Genomic DNA, 16,579 nt, shown 5'->3' on the forward strand with positions numbered 1-16,579 from the left:
TGTACAACCTTGACCGATTTGTAAAAGGCCATTCCCGGTCAGTGTTGTCAATACAACTCCAGTGTCAATGCAAAATATGCGCACTGTGCATTTCCCACAGCAGGAATAAAGCCACATGTTATTGTTATGTAACTTGACCCAGCGCACGCGACATGGTGCCTCCTTTGTTTTACATATTGTTGTATTGTGTATACTCAAGTTACACATTCCGCTGGTTATTTGTAATTCGTATATCGGCTTATCGAGAGCGCATAATAATTTGTTTGTCTGTATGTGGACACAATTTTCTACATCTGATTCTGTCAAGATGAGTAGTAAGTCCTTTTGTAGATTGAATGCAATGTATGGTGCGATAAATTCTACGTTATAATGCTGCTGAGGAATGGGTTATTACCTCATCCAGTTCAAAATTTTCCTTAATTACCAAGGGGATCTTGATTTCGATTATCAAATAAGAAGAACCAATGTCGCCGTTGACCTTCATTAACTTATAAAGTTCTTTAAAATCGTTTTTATCGGCAGGTAAAGTCAGGTAATTCGGTATATGTCGTTATATTATATTTAATTGTTCTTCCAATTGTTCAGGTGGCAACAAATGTGCATCTAAATGAACGTTTGCGAGGCTTGTTAAAGTGTTTATTATAACGCTTTCTTGCAAGCGTCGTAGGTTTGATAAAATAATCATAGCTGAGACTGAAGATGACAAAATTTGTAATTCATTGTTAGCTATCTTCTCAGGTCGATTACTAGCAAAAGAAAGATTCGTTAGACATTTCTGTAGTATTCCGAATTGCTTGTTTAATATTTCTTCATTCCTCTGAAGAATGTTATATTGCGCTTCTATGATACTTGTTTGATTTTTTAATAAGAATCGTAGATGGTTCTCATTTACAGAAATTTTTTCTATATCCTTTTCATATTTTTTAGCGAAACGCTCATCCAAGACACCAAATAGTGAGTTCGCTACATAGCCTACACCGTTAATCAGTCCTCGTTTTTGTCTTTTATATATATGTTTTTTGAAAATTGCGTTATAATGTTCGATTTCCGATATTTCGTGTTGTAATTGATATATGATACTCCTGTATTGTGTTGGAAGTAGATCGAGGTTTAAGTATGATTCTTCCAAATGACCGACATAATCTTTCACATGACGTAATGCTGACCAATAGGTACTCATATTGTAGTAAGCGATTAGTTTCCATTCATCGCGTATTATGTGTATGTCATACATTTTATCGAAATAAATGTTTTGATTACTGTTCAGAGCTGTAACGTTGTATTAACATTCAGTTGGTTTAAATAGAAATAGAATTAGCATCAATATCATAGTAAAGAATGTTCCGAGAGGCCTTCTTAATTGTCTACCCCTTCGTTGCCTCTGTTGCGAGTCGACGCCTGTGTCGTCGCCGCATGTCGTTGTTGAAATGTTATCGATACGGTTCTGTGCTTGAGTTCCGGTACCTTCTTCTCTTACGGGTAGAACTGACAGTTTTAAAACGGGTCTTTGTATAACGCCATTCTTAGTTTTGACGGATACAACTCGTACGTATCCATCTTTGCCAGGGTGGACTTTAACCACTCTACCCATGGACCATTTGCCGGGACTCAGGTTTTCGTCTTTGATTAAGACAATATCGTTAACCTCGACGTTTTTAGAGGGTGTTCTCCACTTGATACGAACTTGTAACTGTTGTAAGTAGTCAGATGACCACCTTTTCCAGAACTGTTTATTCATTGCTTGAATAGTCTGCCATCTTGTTTTTAAGTTCATGTGGTTAGAGTCGGTTTGTGGTCTTGCTATCAGGGATCCTCCAACCAAGAAATGCCCAGGTGTTAGATACTCATCTTCTGGATTTTCAGTCAAGGCGAGTAAAGGTCTAGAGTTAAGACATGCCTCGATCTGGTACAAGAGCGTTGTGAATTCTTCATAAGTTAACTTTTGCTCACCTATTACACGACGTAGGTGGTGTTTAAAACTCTTGACGGCAGCTTCCCATAGCCCTCCGGCTGAGGGATAGGCTGGTGCATTAAAATGCCATTGAATGTCATAGTCATTGATCTTATTCATCACGTCTGTATTTATAGCAACGAGAATGTTATATTCCTTCTTCAGTTCTTTGGATGCCCCAATAAAATTCCTTCCTTGATCGCTGTACATGTGTTTCGGGGTGGATCTTCTGGCACAAAAACGTCGGAATGCTGCCAAAAATCCTGGTGTGCTTATATCAGACACTAGCTCTAGGTGAACGGCCTTTGTCGAGAGGCAAACGAAGACTGCAACATAGGCCTTCTGTGTTCGTATTCCACGGCCTTTGTTTGATTTGATATCGAAGGATCCAGTGAAATCAACGCCACAATGATAAAATGCGCGTGAAGGAGTAACTCGAGGCTCGGGTAAATCAGCCATAATCTGCGTTATCTTCTCTGCCTTGAAACGTCGACATTTGACACACTTTCGAAGTTCTCTTTTTACTGTTCTAAGCCCACTGATAACCCAATAGTTTTCTCGTATATAAGACAAAGTCAGGCTTGGTCCACCGTGAAGCGTGGTGTAATGAGCGTGTCGTACAATAAGTTCAGTGAGTTTGCCGTGACTGGGTAGTATTACGGGGTGCTTAGCTGAGTGACTAAGATAGGAATTGTTTAATCTCCCCCCAACTCTAAGTAACCCATCACATGGGTCTAGATAAGGTAGTAAACTTAGCAGTTTACTAGATTTACTTAAACCTTGTTGTTTTTGTAGTCGTTCAATTTCCTCCTCAAATTCAATTGTTTGTATTGTCTTAATAATTAAGTTCATCGCGTTTTTTCTTTCTGATGACGAAAGATAATTTTGTTGAAGTATTTGTTTACGTCGCAACCATTGTGTATAACGTGTGAGCCAGCCGATTATAGTGATTAAGCGCTCTATTGAGCTACATTCATTTAATAATTGCAATACTAAAGCATTTTTATAAGATAAGGCTGCGGTCACACTGGATGCTTTTATTTCTAAGCGTGGTGGTTGATATTTTTCTTCCTTCATTGTACTCGAATTAAATGTTAACAACCACTGCGGGCCTTGCCACCATAAATGATGCTCCAATAACTGCTGTGTTGACAGTCCTCTCGAGGCGCAGTCTGCAGGGTTATCTTCAGATTTAACATGATGCCATGACGATGATGGAATTATATTGAGGATAGTTCGAACTCTGTTAGCCACGAACTGTTTCCACCTATTGACATCTCCATATAACCAACCAAGAACCACCATGGAGTCGGTCCAGGCAAATAATTGTAGATTATCAGGCAAGGTTTGAATTACCTTTTTTATAAGCCGTGATAGTAGCAGTGCTCCACATAGCTCAAGTTTTGGCAAGGATAGTTTTTTCTTCAAGGGTGCTAATTTTGTCTTAGCAGTCACAAGCGTCGATGTGTACTTGCCCTTAGAATTTATCGTGACGGCATAAATAGCGCAAGCATATGCTTTTTCGGATGCGTCACAAAATCCATGAATTGTATAATGATTTTTATCTACACTAATGTTGTAACATTCTACTTATGTTTCCAATACTTGACTTATAATTACTACTGTTATAGCGCAGATAACAAAACACTCAATTTAAGCAATTTCACATGATGGTATAATATCCATATCGATATCGTAAAATCTCATTATAACATCGCACGCATGCGCGCAGCTGCGCTCTCATTGGTTAGATTTTAATGGCGGCAAAATCACTGTGACAATACACGTACGCGTGAATTTAATTTAATATTTTATTTGTATTCCGCGTTTCTTATGTCAAAATAGATTAATTATAAATAGCAAGTCGTCATAGCAACCATACAAACAAATGCTTTTTTTAATTAAACTATAAAACACGGCTTTGATCACTTTTAGACTATTATTAAAAATCTAGTTTTAATTAATAAAGAAAACTTTAATATGTCAATTTTCTGGTCGTGTTGGGGTTTATAATTTAATTAAAAAAAAAGCGTTTATTTCTATAGTTGCGTTTCCGACTTGGTATTTATATTTAATATGTTTTGACAGCACAAACCCGGAATACAAATAAAATATCTTTTTTAATTAAAGTATAAACTACGGATTTAATCAATTTTAGAATATTATTAAAAATATATTTTCAATTAATAAAGGATACTTAAATATATGAATTGTCTGAACACGTCAAAGCACGTACCGGAGCACGGCTTCATAGAAAATGGGCATTGTCCTTTGAACAATTATTATAAATAAACTATTGTCAGCTTTTACTCTTGTTGTTTGATTAATTACATTAGTGAAGATAAAGTAGTGTATGCAACTGCATATAACACGGGTATTAAAACACTCGTTACTATTATGAAACTCGCTGCGCTCGTTTCATAAACTCACACTCGTGTTTTAATACCCTTCATTATATGACAGTTGCATAAACTACTATTATCGCCTATGTATCTAGGAATTTTAAACTGGTCTATTTGTTGATAGTCACGTTTCAGCTTTATCCATTTATTCGTTATGGTATTCGACAATTGTGTATCCCAATCCGTGGTTTCTTCAGACCAAGTTTGTTGGAATAAAAGCTTTGCCCGAACTGAAAGGGGGCTGAGAAATCCCATGGGATCATATACCTTGGAAATGTTCGAAAGGAGTTGTCTTTTAGTTATGACGTCATCACTGTTTTCATCTTCGAATATATTTTTGAATACGAAAATATCTGACGACGGAATCCAACGTAAGCCTAAGGTTTTTCGGTTTTCTAGGCCCTTAAAATCTAGCGGAGTGTAATTGATTAGCGGATAGCCCTTCAATCAGTTCCTTTGCATTGCTGGACCACTTCCGAATATTCATGCCGGCTCCCTTCAGGATATCGATGATCTCTCTTTGTAACTGTTTTGCTTGAGAGATATTATCACAACCTTCGAGCAGATCATCCATGTATAATGACGTCATTAGCGCTTTAGCTGCCAGGGGAAACTTGTGTGCGTCATCCATAGCTAGCTGCTTTATAGTACGCATAGCGAGATAAGGGGCCGCCTTTGTACCATACGTGACCGTAGTCAATTGATACTCCCTTAAGGGGGCTTCTTGTATGCTTCTCCAGACAATACGTTGCAGATGTTGATCGGTTTCTCGAACCATTATTTGACGAAACATTTTCTCTATGTCAGCAGTAACGACATACTTATGTTGTCGCCATACTAAGATGAGATGCTGTAAATCCTTTTGCAAATTCGGACCACGCTCCATCAAGTCATTTAAGCTGAATCCACTTGATGTTTTTGATGATCCATTGAATACCGTTCGTAGTTTAGTTGTTGTAGAGTCGTTTTTTTGTACACCGTGATGAGGAAGATAGTGTACAAATGAACTACATTTTGTAACGGGAGACATGTGACCACTTTGTTCGTATTCTTGCATAAAATTTCTGTAGCTTTCCGAGAAGCAATCGTTTTTATTCATCTTCTTTTCTAAGTTGTAGATTTGTTATTGCAACAAACTAAATGGCTCTCACATTCATTTCTTCTGTCCTTTTTACAAATCCTATAATGACGGTATTTAATCCTATATATTTTTGCAACAGTGTGGACAACCTTAGCAGTCCAGAAGTACTTGAAAAGTTGGAAGAAGGCCAATTAGACACGAACATTACCTCGCAGATCGAATCAGCATGCGTTCTCTTATCTTATCTCGGTGATGCGTTGCATGCTATCGGATCTGCGCAGCCACACAGTAAGTCTTTAAATATATGTTATATTAAAGATATTTACATCATTCAGGCTGCTTTTGCTGATAAAACTGTCATATTTACAAAAAATTTAGTAACATTTCTTTTATACACAAAATAAAATCCGTAAAATATTTTTATTCGTGTCCTGTGAATGTTATATATTTTATTAGTGAAGGCTTAATTGGCGCTTAGTGGCTATTTTGCCATCTGAGTGCCTAGTGCGAGTTTTGTTTAGTCCGTTTCGCAATATCGGGCGTAAATTTTAACTTCATTTTGTATGGGAAATTGGGAATTTCAACCTAAATCTCGCGTTTGCCGCTAGATGACTCTGTATCGATTGTATCAAATACTATTTTTTATCGTCTAGGCTTCAGTGTTTAAATTCCCATGCGAAATAATCTTCACGTATAAACGCGTTTCTCTCATGTTTCTGTGAATAAAACTCGCACTAGGCACTCTGTTGATGAATCCTGTCAGTGACTTTATGCGAGATAATCTTTACCAGCCAAACCTAACCTTACTGCTAGGGTAAACAAATAGGCTCTTAGTTAATTATAAAACGCTTACTACATATTAATATTTTCTATTGTAGCTTGGCGATCTGTCAGTCCCACATGGGAATCTCCATCAGATCTCGGTTTCGACTTCGATTATGCTGATGAACAACAGGATGAAGACGATACGAGTGCTGACGACTCTGTGGGTGCTTTTAAAAATTTACATTATTATAAGTTTTATTCAGAACAAAATTTTCAAGTTTATTAGCAGACTTCTAAAAATCCACTGTCATTTCATTTCCTTACGTTTGTATTACACGATCTCGCCAATTGTGAACCGATATTGATAAATATATTTGTGTATGAAGGACGTGTACACGTGTATTTCAAGTGTCTTTCCATGACAACTGTGTTGAAACATAAAATTTTTGATGTAATTTGTCTAAAATAAATACGTTTCCCAGGACGAGGACGCCATGCTGCAGTACAAGCTGTGTACGTTCACGGTGACGCAGCGCGAGTTCATGAACCAGCACTGGTACCACTGCCACACGTGCAAGATGGTGGACGGCGTGGGCGTGTGCACGGTGTGCGCGCGCGTGTGCCACCGCGGACACGACGTGTCCTACGCCAAGTTCGGAAATTTCTTCTGTGACTGCGGCGCCAAGCCCGACTCGAGGTAACTCGCGGATAGCCACTAGCCATGTGAATGATGTACTTATAGCTTTTGGTCAGTGATCTTAATTATTTTAACTATATATCAAATACGTATCAAATTGTTATAGCACCAGTGAAAATGTAAAAAAATATGGTTGTTAGTAAACAACGGCTAGTCAAATATATAACTTAATCTTTATTATTGATAGAGTATATCTTTTTTACAAATATAACGCGACTATTGTACTGTTGTTTTTTGCTAAATGAGCTAATATTTTAAATAACGGTTGTTTCAGCTGCCAAGCTTTAGTAAAACGTTCGGTGACACTGGGAGGCGCTCGCGGAGGTAGCGGTGGCACGGAGGAAACTCCACCGGCGCCCTCTATTAGACGCCGTCCATCCAGTCCTACTCCCCCTGCGCTACTTGCGCCGCCACGACGCCCCGTGCTCGCTCATAACATTCAAGGTATAAAATATCGACCAAGTAAATTTTCTACGCGTTTTGTACTAGCTGACCCGGTTACCTTAGTAATTTTTCGAGTCACCGTTTTTTTTAATTTTCTTTTACATATCCTGTCCTGACAAAAAAAAAAAAAACTTTAAAGTAGTCCAAATATAATCGTTTGAAAGTTATGCGCGTACATATATCGGCGATTCATTTTTATATCTCAGTTCCTACATTATCCTATTATAAAAAGTTTCATCAATCAAAAATAATTTTGAAACGAGTGTAGCGTTTCCCGAAAGATGTGATCGAATATTTGAAACGTCCGTCGGTCAGGCTGCCGGCCGTTCCTGCTGTCGTTCGGCGGCTGGGCGGGCTGCCTGGAGCGCGTGCGGCGGCTGCTGGGCGCGCTGGCGGGCCCGGTGCGCGCGGCGTGCGAGCGCGGCGCGGCGGTGGGCGCGCACGGCCGCGCGCAGCGCGCGCTCGCGCAGCTGCACCTCGGCGAGAAGCGCTTCACGCACACCGACACGCTCATGCTGCCCACGCTGGGTACGTCCTGGGGACAATACTGCTACAACACGATATCTTCTATCGTTATTTAACTGATTGCTACTGGCGCTTGCACTCTCAACCTCCGTCCCCGCTCGTGACAAACATTTCTATTGGCCATATAGATGTTTGTCGTAATCAGGGCGTTTGTATTCGTGTATTGAATGGGAAATGCCGCGAGGCCGCAGAGTGTGAAGTGTTTAAACGTGTGTGTTTACTTTATTGAACTATGTTAATTTTACTGAAATATTTTTTTTTAATACAGTTGCTCAAAAAGTGGCGTATTGCAGTGATGTTCGGGATGTGGGCTATTACATACTCGTGCTTTTTTTTTACCTTTCCCGAACTCGTGCGTTCTCTTTCCCAACTGTCAAAATAATGTCTATGAAAAAGAAAAACCAACCATGAAGTTTTTACTACAAAAATTCATAGAAGTTTTTATGATTCATGCAAATACGTATATTTAAAAAAAGAAGCTACTAATTGTTCCAACTCCATCAACTAGCAAACGCCGTTGTATGACAAATATACATGAACAATCATACGAAATTAATAATAGTTTGTCTCAAACAGTAAATATGCAACCTAAAACTTCCCCAGTTAGTATAAAAAACTGTACCAATTTCAATGTATATGTGAATTATAACTTTTATAAGAAATAAATGTTAAGTTAGTTGTGTTTATTGTGTTTTTATTATTTTATTAAATTGCTTCATTTTTTCGCAACTGTATTAAAAATAGTCGTTCAGTACACGTGCGGAACCGTTGTTGCAACTTGTTCCGACTGTCAACCCTCGCCTTCGGCTGCGCCTCGGCTCGGGTAGACATTTTTCGGAACTCTTTGCAATGACAGCCTTTCCACACTTGTAATGAAATATACTATTATCTAGGATCGCAAGAAGGCGCGTTTGAAAATGTACGCATGTCATACACGGGTGAGAACGGACAAACAATCCGGCAACTGATGTCGGCTCATAAACTGCGTCGTGTCGCCATGTGTTGTCTTGCTTCACCCCACGGCCGACGACAGCACCTGGCTGTGTCACACGAAAAAGGTCAAAATTTTATTTATTCATTTATTTTACTAAAAAAAAAATATAGTATAAAATCAATTTATTAATAATAATCTTTCCAAGTTTCGTATATAGTAAGCATAATATGACGTAATCTCTATTGTAAAATTTCTATCGTGGAATTTTATCTTACTCCCTTTAGTTCTTGTAATTTATTTATTTATAATCTTTATATCTATAATTATATACTGTGCTTACTCTTAATAAAGTCTTTTTTTTTTTGTTAACAGGAAAAATTACAGTTCTCCAACTATCAGCTTTACTCAAACAGGCTGATTCTTCTAAACACAAATTGACGCTAACTCGACTATCTTCCGCTCCTATACCATTCACTGTGCTCAGTCTCGGCGGAAACCCATGGAATGAGGATCTTTTAGCCGTGTGTGGATTGAAAGAATGTCACGTCCTTACATTTAATAGTGGAGGTGAGTAACAATACCAATCAATTGATCATTTTAAATTACATGATGTCTAAAGGCATTGTATAAAAATATCGGAAATATAGGAGGATATTAAAATAAATTAAAAGTTGAAAATTTATGAACAGATTTTAAAAAGTCACCATTATATATTTTATATCAGTCAAAAAAAAATTATTCATCTGTGTCACGCTCGTGAATTCGGCCGCATGCAAGTGTCATGCCGTTCGTTCTCTCATATAATATGTGTTAGCTTTAGTTAATTTATATATAAACTACTTTAATTCCAGTTGAATTTATAATTTTTTTTTTTTTCATATCAAAACATTGTTTTCGTATGTAATAATAATTTACTAAAACAGAACAAGATTTTTATTAAATTATTATTATTCTTATAAAAATCAATGACAATAATTAAAGACTGATTCTAATTTATCAGGTGCGGTAGCAGACCACTTAGTTCTGAACACAGGTCTGGAGGCCAACAACTATGTAATCAAAGCAATCTGGTTACCGGGCTCACAGACGCAGTTAGCTCTCGTCACTTCAGACTTTGTCAAGATATTCGACCTTAGCAAGGATTTGAATAATCCTATGCATCACTTCCTTGTACCGAGTGGCAAGGTAACATACCTTATTTAATCTTTTATTACATATTTTCGTTTTTATTTGTAAATTAATAAAAATATGTATGTTTTATTCTAGGTCCGCGATGTTACATTCGTGAATCAAGAAGATATTATGCACATGTTATGCATGAGCTCCGCGGGTCATATTTACTGGCAACCAATGAGCGAAGAGTCGCGAGCAACTTTAGGAACATTCTATGTTACTAATACACTTGAAGTTTTACACCCTGAAATACAGGTAAGTTAGTTTGAACATAGATAAATAATATAGCACCATAAAAATTCCCTGACTGGTATTTAAAAATTTGTTAAATGTTACATTATTTTATGGGATTTGTTTAGTGCATCACGTGTCCTTGTTATGTTATTTGAAATCAATGCAATTTTCTGGATGTGATGTGTCATTATTGATTGGATTATTTTTTTTATTATTTACGAATTTGTGAAACTAGTTATGAGTTAGGAATAATGTATACAAATAAGCCTTCATTTTGTTCAATACAACTTCCTTCACGTTGCAATTGGCTCACAACTACTTTTTTATGATGTATAAATTTATTTTGTGCGCAGGATGTTGCTGGATTAGTCGGCGGCGGCGGGGTGTCGATATACTACTCGCACATACTGAAGATGCTTTTCTTCTCCTACGCTCAAGGGAAGAGTTTCCTTGCACCACTTAACACTGTTGAAGACAGCGTTAAAGGTATACTTTTATATATAAAATGTTTAAGTGTCTAGTGAAATATTCCCAACTTGGTAACAGTAAGGGCTGTTTTTACACTGCTTTTATAGTCAAAATAATGTTTTACATTATTATATTTAGTAGTATGACAAATCATAAGTGATTTGTAGTTTAAATTTTTTATTTCACCAGACCAAAACCAAAAATACGAAAACGTATTGTGCATTTCAAAACAGATATTTTAAACTCATTCACTCACTTCAGCCTAATACAGTCCACTGCTGGACATAGGCCTCCACAAGTTCGCGCCAAAAATGGCGTGAACTCATGCGTTTTTCCCATAGTCACCACGCTGGGCAGGCGGGTTGGTGACCGTAGGACTGGCTTTGTCGCATCGAAGACGCTGCTGCCCGTAGAATAATGTAGAGTCATCCTGTCTTCCCAGGCACAGCGATGATAACGCTGTCGTCGTCATCGGCGCAGAAGGAGGGTGGGCGCGGCAAGCAGGGCGGTGTGCAGTCGCTCTGCCAGTGGGCCGAGGTGCCCGGCCACCCCGGCCTCGTCACCGCCGTCATGCAGGCCTCCAACAACCCCGTCGTGCTCATGCTCACGCCGAACAACATATATGTACAGGAGATCAAGGTGCATTTGTAAACCGTTTATTGTTAACGAAATATTGTAAAATGTTGGTCGGTTTAAAATCAATAGTAATTACAGACAAAACGATTATAATCACAATTCACTCTATAACGTCCCAATGCTGGGCATAGGCCTTTTTCTCCATGTTGGAGAAGTACGCTTCAGCCTGTAATATCCCACTACTGGGCATAGGCCTCTTTCCCCATGTAGAAGAAGGATCAGAGCTTAATCCACCACGCTGCTCCAATGCGGGTTGGCGTATATATTCCCTACTATGAGTAACGATCGCTATCAGGTGTACATGATAACAACCGGGACCGACGGCTTAACGTGCTCTCCGAGGCACGGTGGGGAGACCCACAAGAACTGCACAAACACCCAGACCACGGCAAACACCTGTATGGTCAATACAAATGTTTGTCATGTGCGGGGATCGAACCCGCAACCGCCAGCGCAACAGGTACAATCCATGGCTAACCATTGCACCAACGCGTGTCGTTGCGTGTCGTCGTTGTCGTTGGATGTTGGAGAAGTATTGTAGCTTAATCCACCACGCTGCTCCACTGTGGGTCGGCGGATATGTTTCCTACTGCGAGTAACGATCGCTATCAGCTATTTATGATAACGACCGGGATCGACGACTTAACGTGCTCTTCTATACACGGTGGGGAGACCCACTAGGACAGACATCCAAAGCGGGAGGAAAGAAATATTTGTTAAACTACAACTTTACATACCAATCGGGAATCGAACCCGTAAATCGTCGGTACTTTTGGGCGACTGCACGCACCACTACACTAAAACATACAAAATACGGAGTTAATTTTTGTTCCTAATTGCTTAGTTCAAAAGCTAAGGTATTTAAAGTTACAAATAAATAAATATTGATAAGTATAATGCATGATATTAATATGTTTCTCACGCCATGAATAATGAAGTGCATGAAGCATAAGTAATCGCCTAGAGCATCTTGTGTTTATTTAATATCAAAAAATATAAAATGCTATGTACTATAAGAATTGTAAGGTATGTATCAATTCTGAATCTTCATGATCCTTTTCTTTAATAAAAATGTTATTATTTTACCATATACCCCAAACATATTGATATCAAGAAATGTGGTATTGATGATCACTTGGTAACATTGTAGGTGGTACCAGCAAAAGCAAAGATAACAGACATGGTAGCTGTCCGGCACTGGTGTGGAGGTGGCGGCGAACAGAAAAGTACTCTCATACTGTTGTGCGAGGACGGCAGTCTACGTATGTACGCGGCTAGTAACGAGGACACAGGTTACTGGCTATCGCCTGCCATTCAGCCAGTGCATGCTCCTAGGCGTCGACCGAGGCTTCTCACTCATCACAATAAGGGCAAAGCGCAACAGGTACAGCTTATAAAGGACTTTCTTACGTACTGTTACATATAATCATATTTATTTAACACATATTATTTCAGTACAAATGCAACAATAGGTTCTACAAATTTCTAATTGATCTATTCTTATGATAACTCACAGGTTGTGACAAAGTCAAATTCGAATGGAACGCCACAATTCCCCATTGACTTCTTTGAGCACTGTGTTGCCATGAGTGACATTGAATTTGGCGGTAATGATCTGCTTCAAGTTTACAATACGGCACAAATTAAACACCGCCTAAACAATACTGGTAAGGAATGAGACTCATAATAAACATCTGTCTCAACAGCGACTTATCTAATAAAATATTTTTAATTCTAGGTTTATACGTAGTATCCACAAAAATGAGTGGTTTCACAATGGAAGTCGTAAACTCCGACCCCAATATGGTCATGTGTGGTATACGAGTGTTGCTTGGGAACCAAGATGTTGCTAGAACTCCGGCTTATGTAGAGGTATTGCACAAGTCTCAAGTGATTTAGCAATTATGTAAAATTACTGTTCTAATGCTGTCTTTTCCTTCAGATACATGGAAGGTCAATACAAACAATCGTTGTTAGAAATCGATGGTTCGATATTCCGCTGACACGTGAGGAGTCTTTACAGTCTGATAAGAAGCTCGTTATAAACTTTGGTCCTTCTCAAGACCCCGATGGTGTGACAGTGGTTGATTCCGTTAAAGTATGTTCACGATTTTTTTTTTCTCTTGTTTGATATCATATTTTACATAAGATATAAATGTATGTGTGACCTATTTTATTGCAGGTATATGGCAAAAATAAAGAGCAGTTTGGTTGGCCAGAAGAAAACGAGGATCCTTCTGCTTGCCCGTCATCGAGTAAAGTCGCTCAGGTAAATTCATTTTATAATTTTTTCATAAAACAATTGTCAGTTATTGGGTATGTAAATACATTAAATTTGATTATGTTCAAGGAATCGGAAAGCAGCAGCGGTTCATGGAAGCCGAGTTCCCTAGAGCGGCTAGCGTGCGCGGCTCTAGAAGCCCTCGAGCTGGGCGCGGGCGCGCCCGCCAGCAGCGGCGCGGCGGCGGGCGCGGAGGCCGGCGCGGAGGCCGCGCGCAAGCTGCTGTGCGCGCCGGCGTCCGCGCACCTGCACGCGCGCGCGCAGTGCCTGCTGCGGGCCGTCCACCAGGCGCAGTACCACCAGTTCAAGGTTACGGATCGGAATGGCACCTTTATATTTTATATGTATTTACTTATCCATTTACATGTTTTTTTTTTTAATTAAAAGAAAATGTGATGTGAAATCATTAAAATTGATTAAATACCATATTTTGTATATGGTATACTAAATATAGTAATAATATTATTTACTTGTTAAAATTACGTGTGATGAAAAATCTATGTTCATATCATAGATTTACAATAGTGTTAATAAATTATCAGTAAAATAATAATATAATAATTCTACTCTACAGGATCAAGCAATACTAAAATACGTTTCAACGTCTCTCCGCGAGCTGCGTGACACGGCAGATGCCCGTAACATCGATCCCGAGGCGTACTTCCGTCTCGTACTACTGGCGCGAGGCGTGGCCGTGGCGCGCCCGCAACATCTCGTCAAGTACAGCGGGCCCACACCGCCCAAACCCACCGACGGTAAGCAAACTTACCAATTTCGAAAAATGTTATAATTATCAGGGATACTAATTATAGGGGATATAAATATAGGTACTATAGATGTGGCTACAAAATATTACCTTTTATTTTTTATTGAAAAATAATCTATTTATATGTATGGTTACTTCTTATGAGAATTCGTCACTTTATTATTCTAACCATAGATATTTTTACAAACGAGTATCTCTGATATTTTTATATTTTTTAGGCGACTGGTCAGCGCTATGGAAGGCAGATTGTCAAGATGAACCCGATCACGAACCGCATCTATGTGCACTTTTGAGTAGCGTGTTGTGGAAGTTGACAGGCTGCCGTAGCCAGACCACCGGCCCGCCGGGCATCTTGTCATATGGGTTAAGACACGCTGAACACACGCTCCACGCACTAGCTGACACCATACATGCGTTCCAATTGCACGGAGACTCTGATTGTGTAAGTATTTGATGATTTATACATTTTGTTCACTTATTGCTATTATATTGTCTTTCGTTGTTTTTTTTTTCACATATACCTACATATTTTTACTTTTTTCTTTTAAATGTTTTTTAGTGTTTTGGCACGGGTTTTTATTGTTGTACTTTTTTTTTATAGTTTGTTTTATACTTTTATTGATGAGTTAATTTGTCGTAAGATAGATATTTATTGTTAGTATAAGTTTCGACACAACTGTTTAAAGTGTATTGCATGCTGAGTTAGCCTGTAAGTGTGGTGTATAGTATAAGATATTCTGTTTAACTATATACGTATGATAGAAACCACTGTATACTATGTTGGCTTCCTATATAAATAAATAAATAAATATAAGTTGTTAATAATACGTGATATTTTCAACAGATTGATTTCGGAAATCAAATCTACTTATCGTTACTCCTGGCTGAAGACCAGAGTATAAGCTTCGGTGCTAAGGCGGCACTTATGCGTGTGTTACGTCCGCGTGTCAAGAGACGCAGAGTGTACATACCATCACCACCAAATACGCCAGGTATATTGAACCTTTCGACATAATCAACATATTAACATAATGTATCGTGCTTATAATTATGAGTATTATTATCACAATAATTTCTAGTTAAACTAATATAATATATATTTATCATAATCTTTCGTAAGTTAATAGAAAAGATTAATTTGATTATTATTATGAGTCGGCTAGATAAAAAATATAAAATATTTTTTTGCGTAGGTGCCGTTTCATCTGTAACAACGGCTCAACCCGCCGGTTCAATTACTGAAGCAGTGGTGTCAGAGGCGGAGTTGAGTGCTAATCGCGATGATCAACAGGAGAACCAGTATATGGACGTAGATGACTCACTCGAACCGATGGTTTTACTTGCGCCTGATGGAGGTCGGTATTACTTCATATTTTTGTTTGTTAAAGCTGTAGTAAATAATTGTAGTTCACAAATTTTCACTTTTTTTTTTCTTTAATATAGAATCATCGTTAATGTTACATTTAATCTCATACATAACATAGTTTATTAAATAAGTATTATAAACGTGGCGGCGTAGGCCTCGAGGCGCTGCTGGACATCCCGACGGACGCGGACGACGAGACGATGGTGGAGCTGGCCATCGCGCTGTCGCTGCAGGAGCAGGGCCGGCGCGCGCCGCCCGCGCCCGCGCCGCCGCCCGCGCCCGCGCCGCACGCGCCCGCCTACAGCGACGCCACCGCCTCGCCCAACGGGTGCGCACCGCCCATCTACACCACACTTACTGCTAGACATATCTATAATATAAAAATGAGTCGCTGAATGTGTTGCTAAGCGCAAAACTCGAGAACGGTTGGACCGATTTCGCTAATTCTTTTTTTAAAATATTCCTTGAAGTACGAGGATGGTTCTTACGGAGAGAAAAATTCAAAAAAAAAAAAATTTAAAATTTCCTGAAAAAGTCTAAAAACAACACTTTTCTATACTCCCATACAAAAGATTTGTGATAATACTTAAAAGTCAATTTGAACTTTAATACCATACGATAAAGTTTGTGTTAGGCGATACGAAGTTCGCCGGGTCAGCTAGTGTGTAATATATATATGTATGCGTGTCTATACTCAACGTTGTGATTACGTTAGCTTTTATAGGTCAAATTAACAGAATCGCAAGAGTCGATGTTAGTCAGGTTACGGGTAGAAATCAGAGCTCAAATGCTTAATTTTAATTTGTCTTTAAAATTTATCTCACGCTGAGTGGTGAAAATACGTGTAATACGTGAG

General features: G+C 38.7%; 1 protein-coding gene across 1 annotated transcript in view; it reads left to right on the forward strand.

The window, feature by feature from the left end:
- Positions 1 to 16,579, forward strand: part of LOC123666011 (E3 ubiquitin-protein ligase UBR4) — a 64,519-nt gene that overhangs the window by 22,242 nt on the left and 25,698 nt on the right. Inside the window, exons 32-53 of the mRNA XM_045600228.1 lie at positions 5,574 to 5,722; positions 6,313 to 6,419; positions 6,682 to 6,896; positions 7,171 to 7,340; positions 7,656 to 7,868; positions 8,759 to 8,923; positions 9,172 to 9,366; positions 9,800 to 9,984; positions 10,066 to 10,227; positions 10,560 to 10,692; positions 11,117 to 11,313; positions 12,461 to 12,694; positions 12,827 to 12,977; positions 13,049 to 13,182; positions 13,253 to 13,408; positions 13,493 to 13,579; positions 13,661 to 13,900; positions 14,166 to 14,346; positions 14,576 to 14,799; positions 15,202 to 15,349; positions 15,551 to 15,712; positions 15,877 to 16,051. Of these exons, the coding sequence (XP_045456184.1) occupies positions 5,574 to 5,722; positions 6,313 to 6,419; positions 6,682 to 6,896; positions 7,171 to 7,340; positions 7,656 to 7,868; positions 8,759 to 8,923; positions 9,172 to 9,366; positions 9,800 to 9,984; positions 10,066 to 10,227; positions 10,560 to 10,692; positions 11,117 to 11,313; positions 12,461 to 12,694; positions 12,827 to 12,977; positions 13,049 to 13,182; positions 13,253 to 13,408; positions 13,493 to 13,579; positions 13,661 to 13,900; positions 14,166 to 14,346; positions 14,576 to 14,799; positions 15,202 to 15,349; positions 15,551 to 15,712; positions 15,877 to 16,051 (3,783 nt within the window). The remainder of the gene's footprint in view (positions 1 to 5,573; positions 5,723 to 6,312; positions 6,420 to 6,681; positions 6,897 to 7,170; positions 7,341 to 7,655; positions 7,869 to 8,758; positions 8,924 to 9,171; positions 9,367 to 9,799; positions 9,985 to 10,065; positions 10,228 to 10,559; positions 10,693 to 11,116; positions 11,314 to 12,460; positions 12,695 to 12,826; positions 12,978 to 13,048; positions 13,183 to 13,252; positions 13,409 to 13,492; positions 13,580 to 13,660; positions 13,901 to 14,165; positions 14,347 to 14,575; positions 14,800 to 15,201; positions 15,350 to 15,550; positions 15,713 to 15,876; positions 16,052 to 16,579) is intronic.

This window comes from Melitaea cinxia, chromosome 2, assembly GCF_905220565.1.
Source record: "Melitaea cinxia chromosome 2, ilMelCinx1.1, whole genome shotgun sequence".
NCBI classification, from domain to species: Eukaryota; Metazoa; Arthropoda; class Insecta; order Lepidoptera; family Nymphalidae; genus Melitaea; species Melitaea cinxia.